Genomic DNA, 11,592 nt, shown 5'->3' with positions numbered 1-11,592 from the left:
ACTAATAAAGAAGGAGAAAGGGGTCCTAGGTTTATACATTACATGGATCATTCGCACAACACTGGTACTCAATTGTACGCGGAGTGTTAACGTGTAATCATCATCTCCCTGTCTACCCTTCCCACCCTGTTAAGGTATTAAAGCGCGGAACGGTATCGTTTACTTATCGCATTCTACTACCCGTCCCAATCTTATTAGTCCCGGGGTATTAGGACTTCTAATCCTAAAGGGGAAGAAAGGGATGGGGGCCTTTGTAGAGTTTAAAGGATAAAATTCTAGCTCGACATTCAAAACAAGTATCAAGTAAAAGGGGAGGACAAGCAAGCATACAAGGCTCAAATTAACCCAGAAGTCAAACAATCATTTAGTTTAGCATGCCTTGACAAATACTGATTTCGGGGGAGTGCAGATTGGCTATAGGAAAAAGGTTTACCAATTTTAGCGGGCTTCAGAAGTAGAAAATTACCAGTTTTAATAAAGACACTAGTTCCAGCAAGCGATACTGTTTAAGAACAAATGTTGCGATTAACGACGAGGTTTCTATAGGAATGCTTTCTGTATGTTTACTGATTTTAACACCCTTTCCTGATATCAATAAGAGTCTTATACACATGATGTCTATATGCAACTTTGTTATTAAGCCTATAAAAGGTTTTCCTAATGACATTTATATATGCAGAAATGCAAGAGCCTATAGACATGATCTCTATATGTGTCATTACAGAACATGAATGTTAAATCCTATAGACATGCTTTCTAGGTGATTTTTGCGGTAAAGTTAAGCGTTAAATCCTATAGGCATGGTCTCTATGTGATTGAATCGGTATTAAAGACCCTATATGCAGGATTTCTAGTTTGAATAAAATCCTAATTCATGATTTCTACCCCTTGGATACAAGAAAAGTAAAGACCCCTCCCACACCCTTTTACTATACCCCTCGAGTTTCATACAAAATTATTACAACCCAATGAATCAAACTGGAAATTAAAGGATACATCAAAAGCTAACAGCTAGATCCGAGTAGCCTAATTCAACCTTAATGTCTAATAACATGCGATTGAGCTACTTCCGGGATCCAGATTTCCAAAGCCTTCTCTTTATCCAAGGTGCTTCAAAGTTCCAAGGAATCTCAGGGATTCTAGGCATTGCTTACACCCAGGATACTACCAGAATTAGAATAGTGCAGTGTGGAAGAGCCGGCTCTCATGCATCCAAGTTCAGAGGGAGCTCGGGGGTCCCAAAGCATGGCTTGCAAGAGAGGGGCAGAAATTATAGCTAAGAGTAAGTGCAAAGTGAAAGGGAATTGGGGGGGCCATGACAGGTGGTGGTCATACCTAGCTACAAAGTAGGCTGGCACACCCCTGACCACCTGCTTGGTCAAACACATTAAGAGCAGACCCTTGAGGGTCAGACCAGAGTCTGGACAGTGATTAGGACACTGCCAGACCCAAGTCTAAAGCTCAACAACACATAAAGGGGGAAAAGGAATGGGAACTGATTGAGTTTGGGATTCAAAGAATCCAATCCAGAATCATGGACAACAATATTAGAGTGTTGTCATGCCCCAAACCATAACTCACCTATAAAGGGGTATGAGGGTTTGGGATTCATAAAGTATCAAATTCATGACAAACAACTGACAGGATGCATACATAATTTAAATACTGAATTACAAAGAAAAGGGGGGGGGGGAACATGTTACAATATGCTAGAAACAAATGTCAACTAAAAGAATTGGACAGAAGTGGGCAGAAGTAAACACATTGTGGTGGAGACATGTAAACTAACTAAGATATACCAATAGAGAAGCAAAAGAGCGCAGGAGAAAGTAGAGTAAACAAAGTCCACAGCAGCACAAGTAAAAGAGAAAGAGTTTTTAAGTGAGAGTGACTTGTGGACTCCGATTGCGTTCTGTGTTCGTTTGTTCAAAGAAAAGGGAGGAGATATTTATAGCTTTGAAAACATGTAGAGAAATAAGGTAACAAGTACAAGTCTAATACAAAAATGGCATGGTCACAAATCAGAATCAATTAGTATAAGACTCCCCTTTAATCAGCGAATTCTTATTCAAACGGATACTAACCGTATCCAAATAAGGAAAGGAGAACTAGACTTGCAAGCAGAATGGCTGTTGCCATAAAAGAAATAGTAAAGTCATACAATAGGTAATTAAGTCTAAGTACAGGATTTGAAATTATTTTTGGAAAGATTGAGTGGGGCCAATCAAAGGAAAAGGAATCAATTAGACTTTGACAGGCTAGTAAAATTAGGATCTCAAGGAAGGAAAAGTTTTTTGAAATCAATTTCGAGTTAAATAAATCAAATAAGGTACTTAGTATATAATGCATGCACAAATAGCAGGCATGTGAGGCTAAGTTATGGCAAAAGAAACATCATACAGCAATAGCATAGAGCAAACATTCAAAGCATGTTAGTTAGGCTTCAAGGTGTAATAGAGAGAGAAGGAGTCGAAAACATGCAGAGAGTCGAGTGAGAATCACAAGCGTAGAACATATAGAGAAAAGAAATGTTGAAACAAGGCATCAAGTTGAATAATTTCAAACATACAAGCATGCACAAACAACCTCACAGGACTTTGAATAGCCTCCCAAAGAGACTGGGGTTTTCAAATCAGTTGAGTTTAGAGACGACAAACAGGTGAAACAACAAGCAATTTCAGAGTCCCAAGTGAAACCCTTAATAATTAGGGTTTTCAGTAAACCAAACAGATAGGCTCATGAACTCGAATAAATTCCCAAAATTAGGGTTTTTAACATCAAACAAACCTAGAGATGATCAGCGTATGAATCGAATGAAACCTTAACAAACAAACTCAAACAATCACAAAATTAGGGTTTTCAACATGCTTACTCAGATAAGGAAAACAAACAAACAAAGTCAGAAACATGCCATGAATAAGAGAGGAACTTCAAAATAACTTAACCTAAAACCGTAGTTAAAAGAACATAGAGTTTTGAACGCAAAAAATTGGGGAAACTTTGAGAAACATGCTCATAACGTTCAAACACATATAGATCTTGGAGCAAATCTAAGAAATAAATAGAAGGAACCTTAGAGCTAGGGTTTCATAAGAAACCCAGGCGACGAGAAAGGCTTTGGAAACTCCAGATCCAGGCAGGATAGTCGAAGATCGAGCTCGAATGGCCATAGCTAGCCGGACAGAGGTTGAAGGCGACCGGAGAACAGCCATTGAGCAACGGCTTGGTCGAGACCCCTTCAAGATCTGGTCATAGGACCTCAGAGATGAGCGCATAGAAGCCATGGGAGGCCGGTATAGGCCTCCGATGAGTCTGGGGAAGCCATGGATTAGGGTTTCAGTGAGAGGCGGCGGCTAGGGTTTGAGGTGAGTTGAGAGAGAGTTGAGAAAAGAGGAGGATTCAGAGGCGGCGTATTGTGAGGAATGGGGTAGGGTTTGGGGTCGTTTGAAATTAAAAAAGGAAAGGGGAGGTCTGGGCCGTTGATCAAAAATGATCAACGGCTCAGATTAAAAGAAAGCGGGCAGGTTTCATTTAATGGGTACTGGGTCGGGTTGATTGGGTAATTGGGCTGGGGTGATTTGGGCTCAAATTGGGGCTAAATTGGGTTATCAATTTGGCTATAATTGAAATGCATTGGGGCTAAATCGTAAATAGCCAATTTTCCCTTTTTAATTTTGTTTATAAAATAGTAACACAATTTTAAAAGTAAATTAAGAGTACTGGGTAAATAAATATTGTATAAATATTAATTTAAAAATGCTGGGATTAATTTTATAATTATAAAATGCTAAAAATTACAAGATAGGCTATGATTGCAATTATATGCAATTTAGCTTTAAAAATGCCAAATGAATTTGTAAAAAATATGCAAAAATTATCTTACTTATATTTTGGTGTAAACATGAGAATGAAATAAGTTACTCACCAAAAATGATAATTTGGGAATAATTTTGGATTTTTGTGGTATTAAAACAGGCAATAAATTGGTTTAAAAATCATGAAAGATACCAAAACTCATGGGTGTGCTTATATATGCACACATATGCTATTTAGGAAGTATTTTGGGTACAAAAATACATAGTGAAAAATTGGGTATCAACAGCTATGTCTGCCGATGCTTTGTGGAGATTGGACAGGTTCACCAAGCTCTTCACTACTACCTTCAGCGGTGCATCTACCGAGGATCCCCAGGATTATCTGGACAGCTGCCATGAGGTTCTTCGGAACATGGGTATTGTTGAGACCAATGGGGTTGATTTCGCTACATTTCGCTTGTCTGGATCCGCCAAGACTTGGTGGAGGGATTATTGCTTAGCTAGACCAGTAGGATCGCCAGCTTTGACCTGGGAGCAGTTCACGCAACTATTTCTGGAGAAGTTTCTCCCTATTACACAGCGAGAGGCCTATCGAAGTTAGTTCGAGCGTCTCCAGCAGGGATCCATCACAGTCACCCAGTACGAGACCAGGTTCATTGATTTGGCTCGCCATACTCTTATTATACTTCCCACTGAGAGGGAGAGAGTGAGACGGTTTATTGATGGAATCATCCAGCCGATTCGTCTTCAGATGGCCAGAGAGGCTGGGAGTGAGATATCCTTCCAGGAGGCAGCCAATGTGGCCCGGAGGGTTGAGATGGTATTATCGCAGTGGGGTGGTCATAGGGCAGACAAGAGACCCCGTCAGTCAGGCAGATTCAGTGGCGCCTCGTCTGGAGGCAGAGATTCGTATGATAGAGGTCATTCTCCTAGGCCCTTTCAGTTAGCACTCCAGGTTTCTCACGGTGCTTCAGGTGGCCGTGGTTCTCACACGCACTATTCTGATCAGCAGCCCTTCATTGCACTGCCAGCTCCTATCAGTGCACCGCCAGCTCCTATCAGTGCACCGCCGCTTCAGAGTTTCCGGGGTGGTCATTCAGGTCGACCGGGTCAGCAGTCTCAGCAGCTGAGGGCTTGTTACACTTGTGGTGACACGGGTCACATTGCTAGGTTTTGCCCTCGAGCACCGAGTAGCTCTCAGCAGTAGGGTTCCCGTGCCCTAGTTCAGGCACCAGGTGTTCCACAGCCCGCCCAGCCAGCTAGAGGTGGGGGTAGAGGTACTAGAGGTGGAGGTATAGGTACTAGACGTGGAGCTCAGGCCGCTAGAGGTGGAGGCCAGCGAGCTACAGGCTGTCCCAGAGAGGTAGATCAGAGTAGTGGGGCCCAGTCCCGATGTTATGCTCTTCAGAACAGGACCGAGGCTGAGGCTTCAGATGCAGTTATTACAGGTACGGTTCTGGTTTGTGATAGAGATGCTTCAGTGTTATTTGATCCGGGGTCTACGTATTCGTATGTGTTATCTTATTTTTCCCCGTACTTGGTCATGCCTAGTGATGCATTGAGTATTCCTGTTTATGTTCTACACCGGTGGGTTATTCTATTGTGGTCGATCGAGTCCATCATTCTTGTATTGTGGTTATTAGGGGTCTTGAGACTCGTGTAGATTTGTTGCTTTTAGACATGGTTGACTTCAAAATTATATTGGGGATGGACTGGTTATCACCTTACCACGCTATCTTGGACTGTCATGCCAAGACTATGACCTTAGCCTTACCGGGTATGCCTCGTTTAGAGTGGAGAGGGACTTCTGGTCATTCTACCCGTAGTGTTATCTCTTATGTGAAGGCTCGACGTATGGTCGAGAAGGGGTGTTTGGCCTATTTGGCGTATGTTCGTGATTCTAGTGATGAGGTTCCCTCTATTGATTCTGTGCCCGTTGTTCGAGAGTTCCCTGAGGTTTTCCTTTCAGACCTGCCGGGTATGCCACCCGATAGGGATATTGACTTCTGCATTGATCTGGTTCCGGGCACTCAGCCCATTATCCCGCCGTATCGTATGGCGCCACCTGAGTTGAAAGAGTTAAAGGAGCAGTTGCAAGACTTGCTTGAGAAGGGTTTCATTAGACCCAGTGTTTCACCTTGGGGTGCGCCGGTGTTATTTGTTAAGAAGAAGGATGGGTCAATAAGAATGTGTATTGATTACCGGGAATTGAACAAGGTTACAGTGTAGAATAAGTATCCGCTGCCGAGGATTGATGATTTGTTCGATCAGCTTCAGGGTGCCAAGGTATTTTCCAAGATTGACTTGCGATCTGGCTACCATCAGTTGAGGATTAGGGCATCCGATGTCCCTAAGACAGCTTTCCGCACTCGGTACGGGCATTATGAGTTCTTGGTTATGTCATTTGAGTTGACAAATGCCCCAGCAGCTTCTATGGACTTGATGAACCGAGTGTTCAGGCCTTATTTGGACTCGTTCATGATAGTCTTCATTGATGATATATTGATATATTCTCGCAGCCAGGAGGAGCACGAGCAGCACCTTAGAGTGGTTCTTTAGACTCTGAGGGATAGTCGGTTATATGCTAAGTTCTCGAAGTGTGAATTCTGGTTGAGTTCAGTTGCATTTCTGGGTCATGGTTTATCAGCGGAGGGTATTCAGGTGGACCCAAAGAAGATTGAGGCAGTCAAGAACTGGCCTAGACCAGCATCAGCTACAGAGATTCGGAGTTTCTTGGGATTGATAGGCTACTATCGTCAGTTTGTGGAGGGGTTTTCATCTATTGCTGCCCCGATGACCAGATTGACCCAGAAGGGTGCCCAATTCAGGTGGTCGGATGAGTGTGAGGCGAGCTTTCAGAAGCTCAAGACAGCTCTGACTACGACACCGGTGTTGGTTTTGCCCACAGGTTCAGGGCCTTATACAGTTTATTGTAACGCTTCCCGTGTTGGGCTTGGGGCAGTGTTGATGCAGGATGGCAAAGTCATTGCCTATACTTCGAGGCAGTTGAAGATTCATGAGAAGAACTATCCGGTTCATGATTTGGAGTTGGCAGCCATAGTTCACGCATTGAAGATTTGGAGGCATTATCTATATCACTACAACAAAAAGGGTGCTTAGCGGCAATACAAAACGATTTTAGCGGCAATAACAATAGCCGCTATATCTTTTACCGGCCATTGGTGTTTAGCCGCTGATGTTGGGGTCGCTAAAGCCTTTAGCGGCTATTGTCACAAAAGCTGGTAAAAGGTATTGTTTATTGCCGCTAAAGATTATTATCTTTAACGGCAATTGTTTGCGGCAATTATAATGGCTGCTAAATCTAATCCATAACGGCTAATTATACTGCTTTTGCAACCATTTTGTATAGCTGCTAAATTCAAAATAATTGCCGCTAAAAGTTCACATCATTAACGGCAATTATTATGGCTACTAAATCCAATCCATAATGGCTAATTATTCTCCTTTAGCATCCATTTTTATAGCCGCTAAATTCAAAATAATTGCCGCTAAATGTTCGCATCTTTAACGGCAATTATTTTGTGGCAATTAAAATGGCCATAGTATCCCTTCTGAAAACATCTTAGTTTGCCCTTTTAGCTTCCATTCTAATGGCTAATATGATTAACTAAATTACCGCTAAAAGTCAATATCTTTAACGGCATTTTGTTTTACATCAATTATAAATAGTTTAGCCACAATTAATGACAGTTACTACATTCGTACATAATATGACTCAAATAATAAAATATATTAATATTAATTCAAAAAAAATATAATGTATCTCATTAATCTTAACAAACAAAAGGAAGTACTAATCAAAAATATTAATATCACAGTAACTTAAAACATAAAAATATATTGCTTAGACTAAATAGCTAATGTCATTATATAACTAATCCAAATGATGGTCTTCAAATGATTTCCGCAACTTTTCATTATTTTGAAATCTTTCACCCGCTAAATTATCCAACATCAGACGGTATGACCTGAAATTATAAAATAATTGTGTCAAAAGAATATCGAAAGAACAAAAATGTTCCAATAATCTATCACCAAGTGCCTGTATAACACATACATGTGCGCATAAGATAAGAAAACTGAAGCAATGACAACGATGCAGCACAACTGGAAGGAAGATACCAGCACTAGCACATGAAATTCAGATAATTAACAACAATAACTGGAAAAAGAACCGCCATCAGAAAGGGTGAACTCAGAATCATTTCAAAGTTTCATCTTTCGTGTATCAACAGCATGGAACTCAAAGCTCTTAATGACCCAAACGTCATATGGCAGTACAAAGAGCCAAAACAAAAGAAGCCAAAACATATAGACAAGAGGGAAACAATTATCACCAATAATGAATCAAGATGGGGAACTCTAGGTTAACTCCATTCAGTACTTTGTTCCACATCATCTAGAACTTCATCAAAGCGGAAGTTAGCAAAAGTCTCTTATCTCTAAATGGATAACATCACTATTTCCATCCCAAATTAATAATTGGATCGTGAGGACATTACATGTAAAATCAAGGTAAGGACGTTCCTTGAACGATCTCACTATTAGAATGAATCAATGTGAGCAGAAATTTACCCTATGCTGGGAAAATAGGAAAAGGAACAGTAACAAGGGAAAATGGTAGTGAAAGTAGAGGAGAAAGTTAAGCAGAATTATCTTCTTCTATGCTTGGTTTGGGTTGAAAACAAGAATGAAAAGGCAAATAGTTTGACTTTTCATTATCACTGATTTAAGTTTTTGGGCAAAGGAGAAAATGATACTCTCTTATTTTAATCCCCTAATTGTTACAACACCAAAGCAAGAGGCCTGAAAAGACAGAGCAACCTCCATCCTTTGCTTGGTTTGGGTTGAAACGAGAAGACAGAGCAGTGTGGAGGAGTGATGTATTTAATCATAACCAATGTCCAACAGAAGAGCGCTTGAATATGAAGAAGGGAGGTGACAAGTACATAAGCGAAACACGTTTAGGTAAGTTAAAATAACCAGTGCTTCTTTCACTTTAAACAGAATACTTTCTTTAAACAGGAAATATGGAAGTTAGTGTAGAGAAATAAAAGATTGTGTTTTATTTCTCTACACTAAATGGTGTAAGACAAAGACCATCTGGAAGATGGGTTGCTGAGATCAAGGACCCATCCTAACGTGTAAGATTATGGCTAGGAACATATGATACTCCTGAAGAAGCTGCTCGTGCCTACGATGAAGCTGCTCGAGCCATACGTGGGGAAAATGCACGAACAAATTTTGCTTGTACTCTCTGAAATCCCAACTCAGATCATGATCAATCAATAAATATGTTGCAATCAAATGATAGCAAACATGGTCTCAGTTTTTCTTCACTAAAAGCTACTAAGCAAGAATTTACAAAGCATCATGGCTAGCTAGGAACTCAGAAAATAAGTCGTCATCATCCAAGAATAGAGTAAGTGACCATTTCACATTTGCTAGAATTTTCCACTTCAAGAACAATTATCACCAATACCAAAGTCATCATATGGACATGAAAAAAATAGATAAAGTTGTGCAGCCAAGTATTAGAGTACTTCCACATGTAACTGATAAAACAATAATAATGATCTATCATCTTGGAAAAATTCAAGTGTGTCGGATTGTAGCAGTGAATGGACTGCTTTTAGACAACTTGGGCTGGACTCAGATAATGGATCATCAGATCCAGTGAATATTTTCTTGGATCAGATCAGATAATGGTTAGCAGTCCAGATATTATGAGTGGTGGAAGCAGCAGCAGTAGCAGTACAGAAGGATCAAGAAGCAAGAGGTTTAAGGTTTCTTCTTTTGTAATGGTTCCTCCTACTTTTAGTGAATCTCCCTTACATAGTTCTATCCTTTGTGTATCAGTGGCATGGATTTGGTCTCATCCAAAACCTTCATCGATTTACAACTGGAGGTCACACGAATTTTGGAGCAAACAATGCAAGGCCAACGTGCAAAAGTGTAGGACATAGAACTAAAAACCTATTAAAATAGAAAAACTTAAATAGCACATAGCTAATATATTTAAATTTGTCTGCTACTTTCTTTCCTTGTTTACAAGAAGGAAACTCCTAGGCAGGCTATAATCGAAATGTTCAACACATGCTAGTATGTCTTGTACTTCTAAAAATTCTCACAACCAATGCGACGTCAACAACAGTGAGGGAAATATAAAAGCAAGAAGCATCCAAGGTAAGCCTAAATACAACAACAAATTAATGAAAATCGAAGGAGAAAAACTCAAATAATAGCGACGAAAGGACAAAGATGAGTAGTACCATGAGAAGGTTGAGCATTTTCAGCAAAACTAGGCATCCTTGATGTTTGTGGTACTCGTTCATGTCCACTATTGGCATCAGGGATCTAATAAATATTAACATGTTAGATAACAATACTTTTATATGATTAGAATTTCATTAAAAATGGCTAAAGTTTATGAAATGGAGTTACCTGTTCACCTGAGGTGCCATTGCTACTTTGAGGCATAGATGCATCAGGAGCATATTTGCACATGAGTTGTCTCATTTGGAGTAATTTTGATTGCATCATCTCCTGATTTTGTTTCATCATATTCATTTCTTCATTTTGTTTCTCCTTTAACTCGATTATCTTCTGTTCTAACCTTTGTATAACCTCATTAGAAGAATCATCTGCAATGATATTTCCTAAGGAAGACCTACTACCCCATAGAACAGAAGGAGTTGGACCAAGTCCTAAACCACGAACGTACCCACTTTTTTTATTTCCTAACACCTGAGAATACACATCACCTTCCCAAGCAACACTACGAGGAGGTTGCTCAGTAGATCTCTCACTATTGCTTATCCCTTCATTTATCATTTCCTGACCATAGAATACACAATAAATCAATTTTGGAATTCATGAGCAGGAAAAAATGCACATTGTTTGACGGAGTCATCAAACCAACAAAATAAAAGCATGAATAAATCTTACGATTGTCTTGACAGAATCATCATCCAGTGGCCTACCATCCTTACGCTTTTTATGAGTTAATAAGAAAATTTCTGCTCGTGTAGGCTCAATCCCATTTACAGCCTAATACAATAAAAATGGTATCAGATATGCGTGACAAAAAAGGTTTAAAATATTATAGTTTGTAATTTTCAAAAGTTTACCTGCTCATTCATCAAAATAGCAATACTTTTGGATCCTCCTGTGTGAGGCATCGTTTGCTTGGCCCTATTGTTTCTATTTGCTTGGGTACGTCTCTGTCATTGAAATATTAAAAATATATCTTATAAATCATAAAAAAAAATTGAGCATAACTAAAATAAAAACGCTATGAAAATGAGCAGACTAGGAGAATTTTCAAGGTTCATACCTTGGCTTTATCAGAAAGCCAATAAGAGACAAGACCACTCCATTGATCCCTCGGTATGCGACTTGGTCTATTTTTTAGTAATGCGTCTTTAGTCTTATATTTTGGCGTATACTCACCCTTCAAATCACACTTGCAATCTTTTCATTTCTTTCCTAGTGACTTTAAGACCCACGCTTCTCCACGTTTTGGGATAGAGAACTTCTTCTGAAAAAATAAAATCCAACATTTAGAAGATAACATCATGTATCAAAAGATAAGGTGACTATTGGTGTGGCTAAAACTGGCAAGGAAATTGTACCAGCTGATCAACAAAATGATGTGGTGCTTTACTTGCTATAAGGCAGACAAAATGCATGCTTAAGTTCGACAATTCTGTGTGGGTCAGATAAAACTAAACTTTGGTCCTGAGGAAGCTGGATG

At 39.8% G+C, this 11,592-nt stretch overlaps 1 protein-coding gene across 1 annotated transcript; it reads right to left on the bottom strand.

Annotated features, from left to right (window-relative positions):
* Positions 7,606-10,895, bottom strand: LOC109230552. Its single transcript, XM_019396034.1, has 4 exons — positions 10,785-10,895; positions 10,281-10,673; positions 10,109-10,193; positions 7,606-7,804 (listed from the first exon to the last, which is right to left on the bottom strand). Exons 2-4 carry the CDS (start codon positions 10,668-10,670, stop codon positions 7,791-7,793), a joined length of 489 nt encoding a protein of 162 aa, XP_019251579.1. The 5' UTR covers positions 10,671-10,673; positions 10,785-10,895; the 3' UTR covers positions 7,606-7,790.

Source organism: Nicotiana attenuata, chromosome 7 (assembly GCF_001879085.1).
Source record: "Nicotiana attenuata strain UT chromosome 7, NIATTr2, whole genome shotgun sequence".
In the NCBI taxonomy this organism is placed as follows: Eukaryota; Viridiplantae; Streptophyta; class Magnoliopsida; order Solanales; family Solanaceae; genus Nicotiana; species Nicotiana attenuata.
Note: the sequence above shows the minus strand (reverse complement) of the source record. Positions and strands in the feature narration are given on the sequence as shown.

Bases quoted from the DNA above. Each gene is read 5' to 3' on its own strand.
- LOC109230552 (XM_019396034.1), bottom strand. From the start codon at position 10,670: ATGATAAATGAAGGGATAAGCAATAGTGAGAGATCTACTGAGCAACCT. The intron at 10,194-10,280 runs GTAACTCCATTT...AATATTTATTAG, and splicing joins ATGGCACCTCAGGTGAACAG to ATCCCTGATGCCAATAGTGG.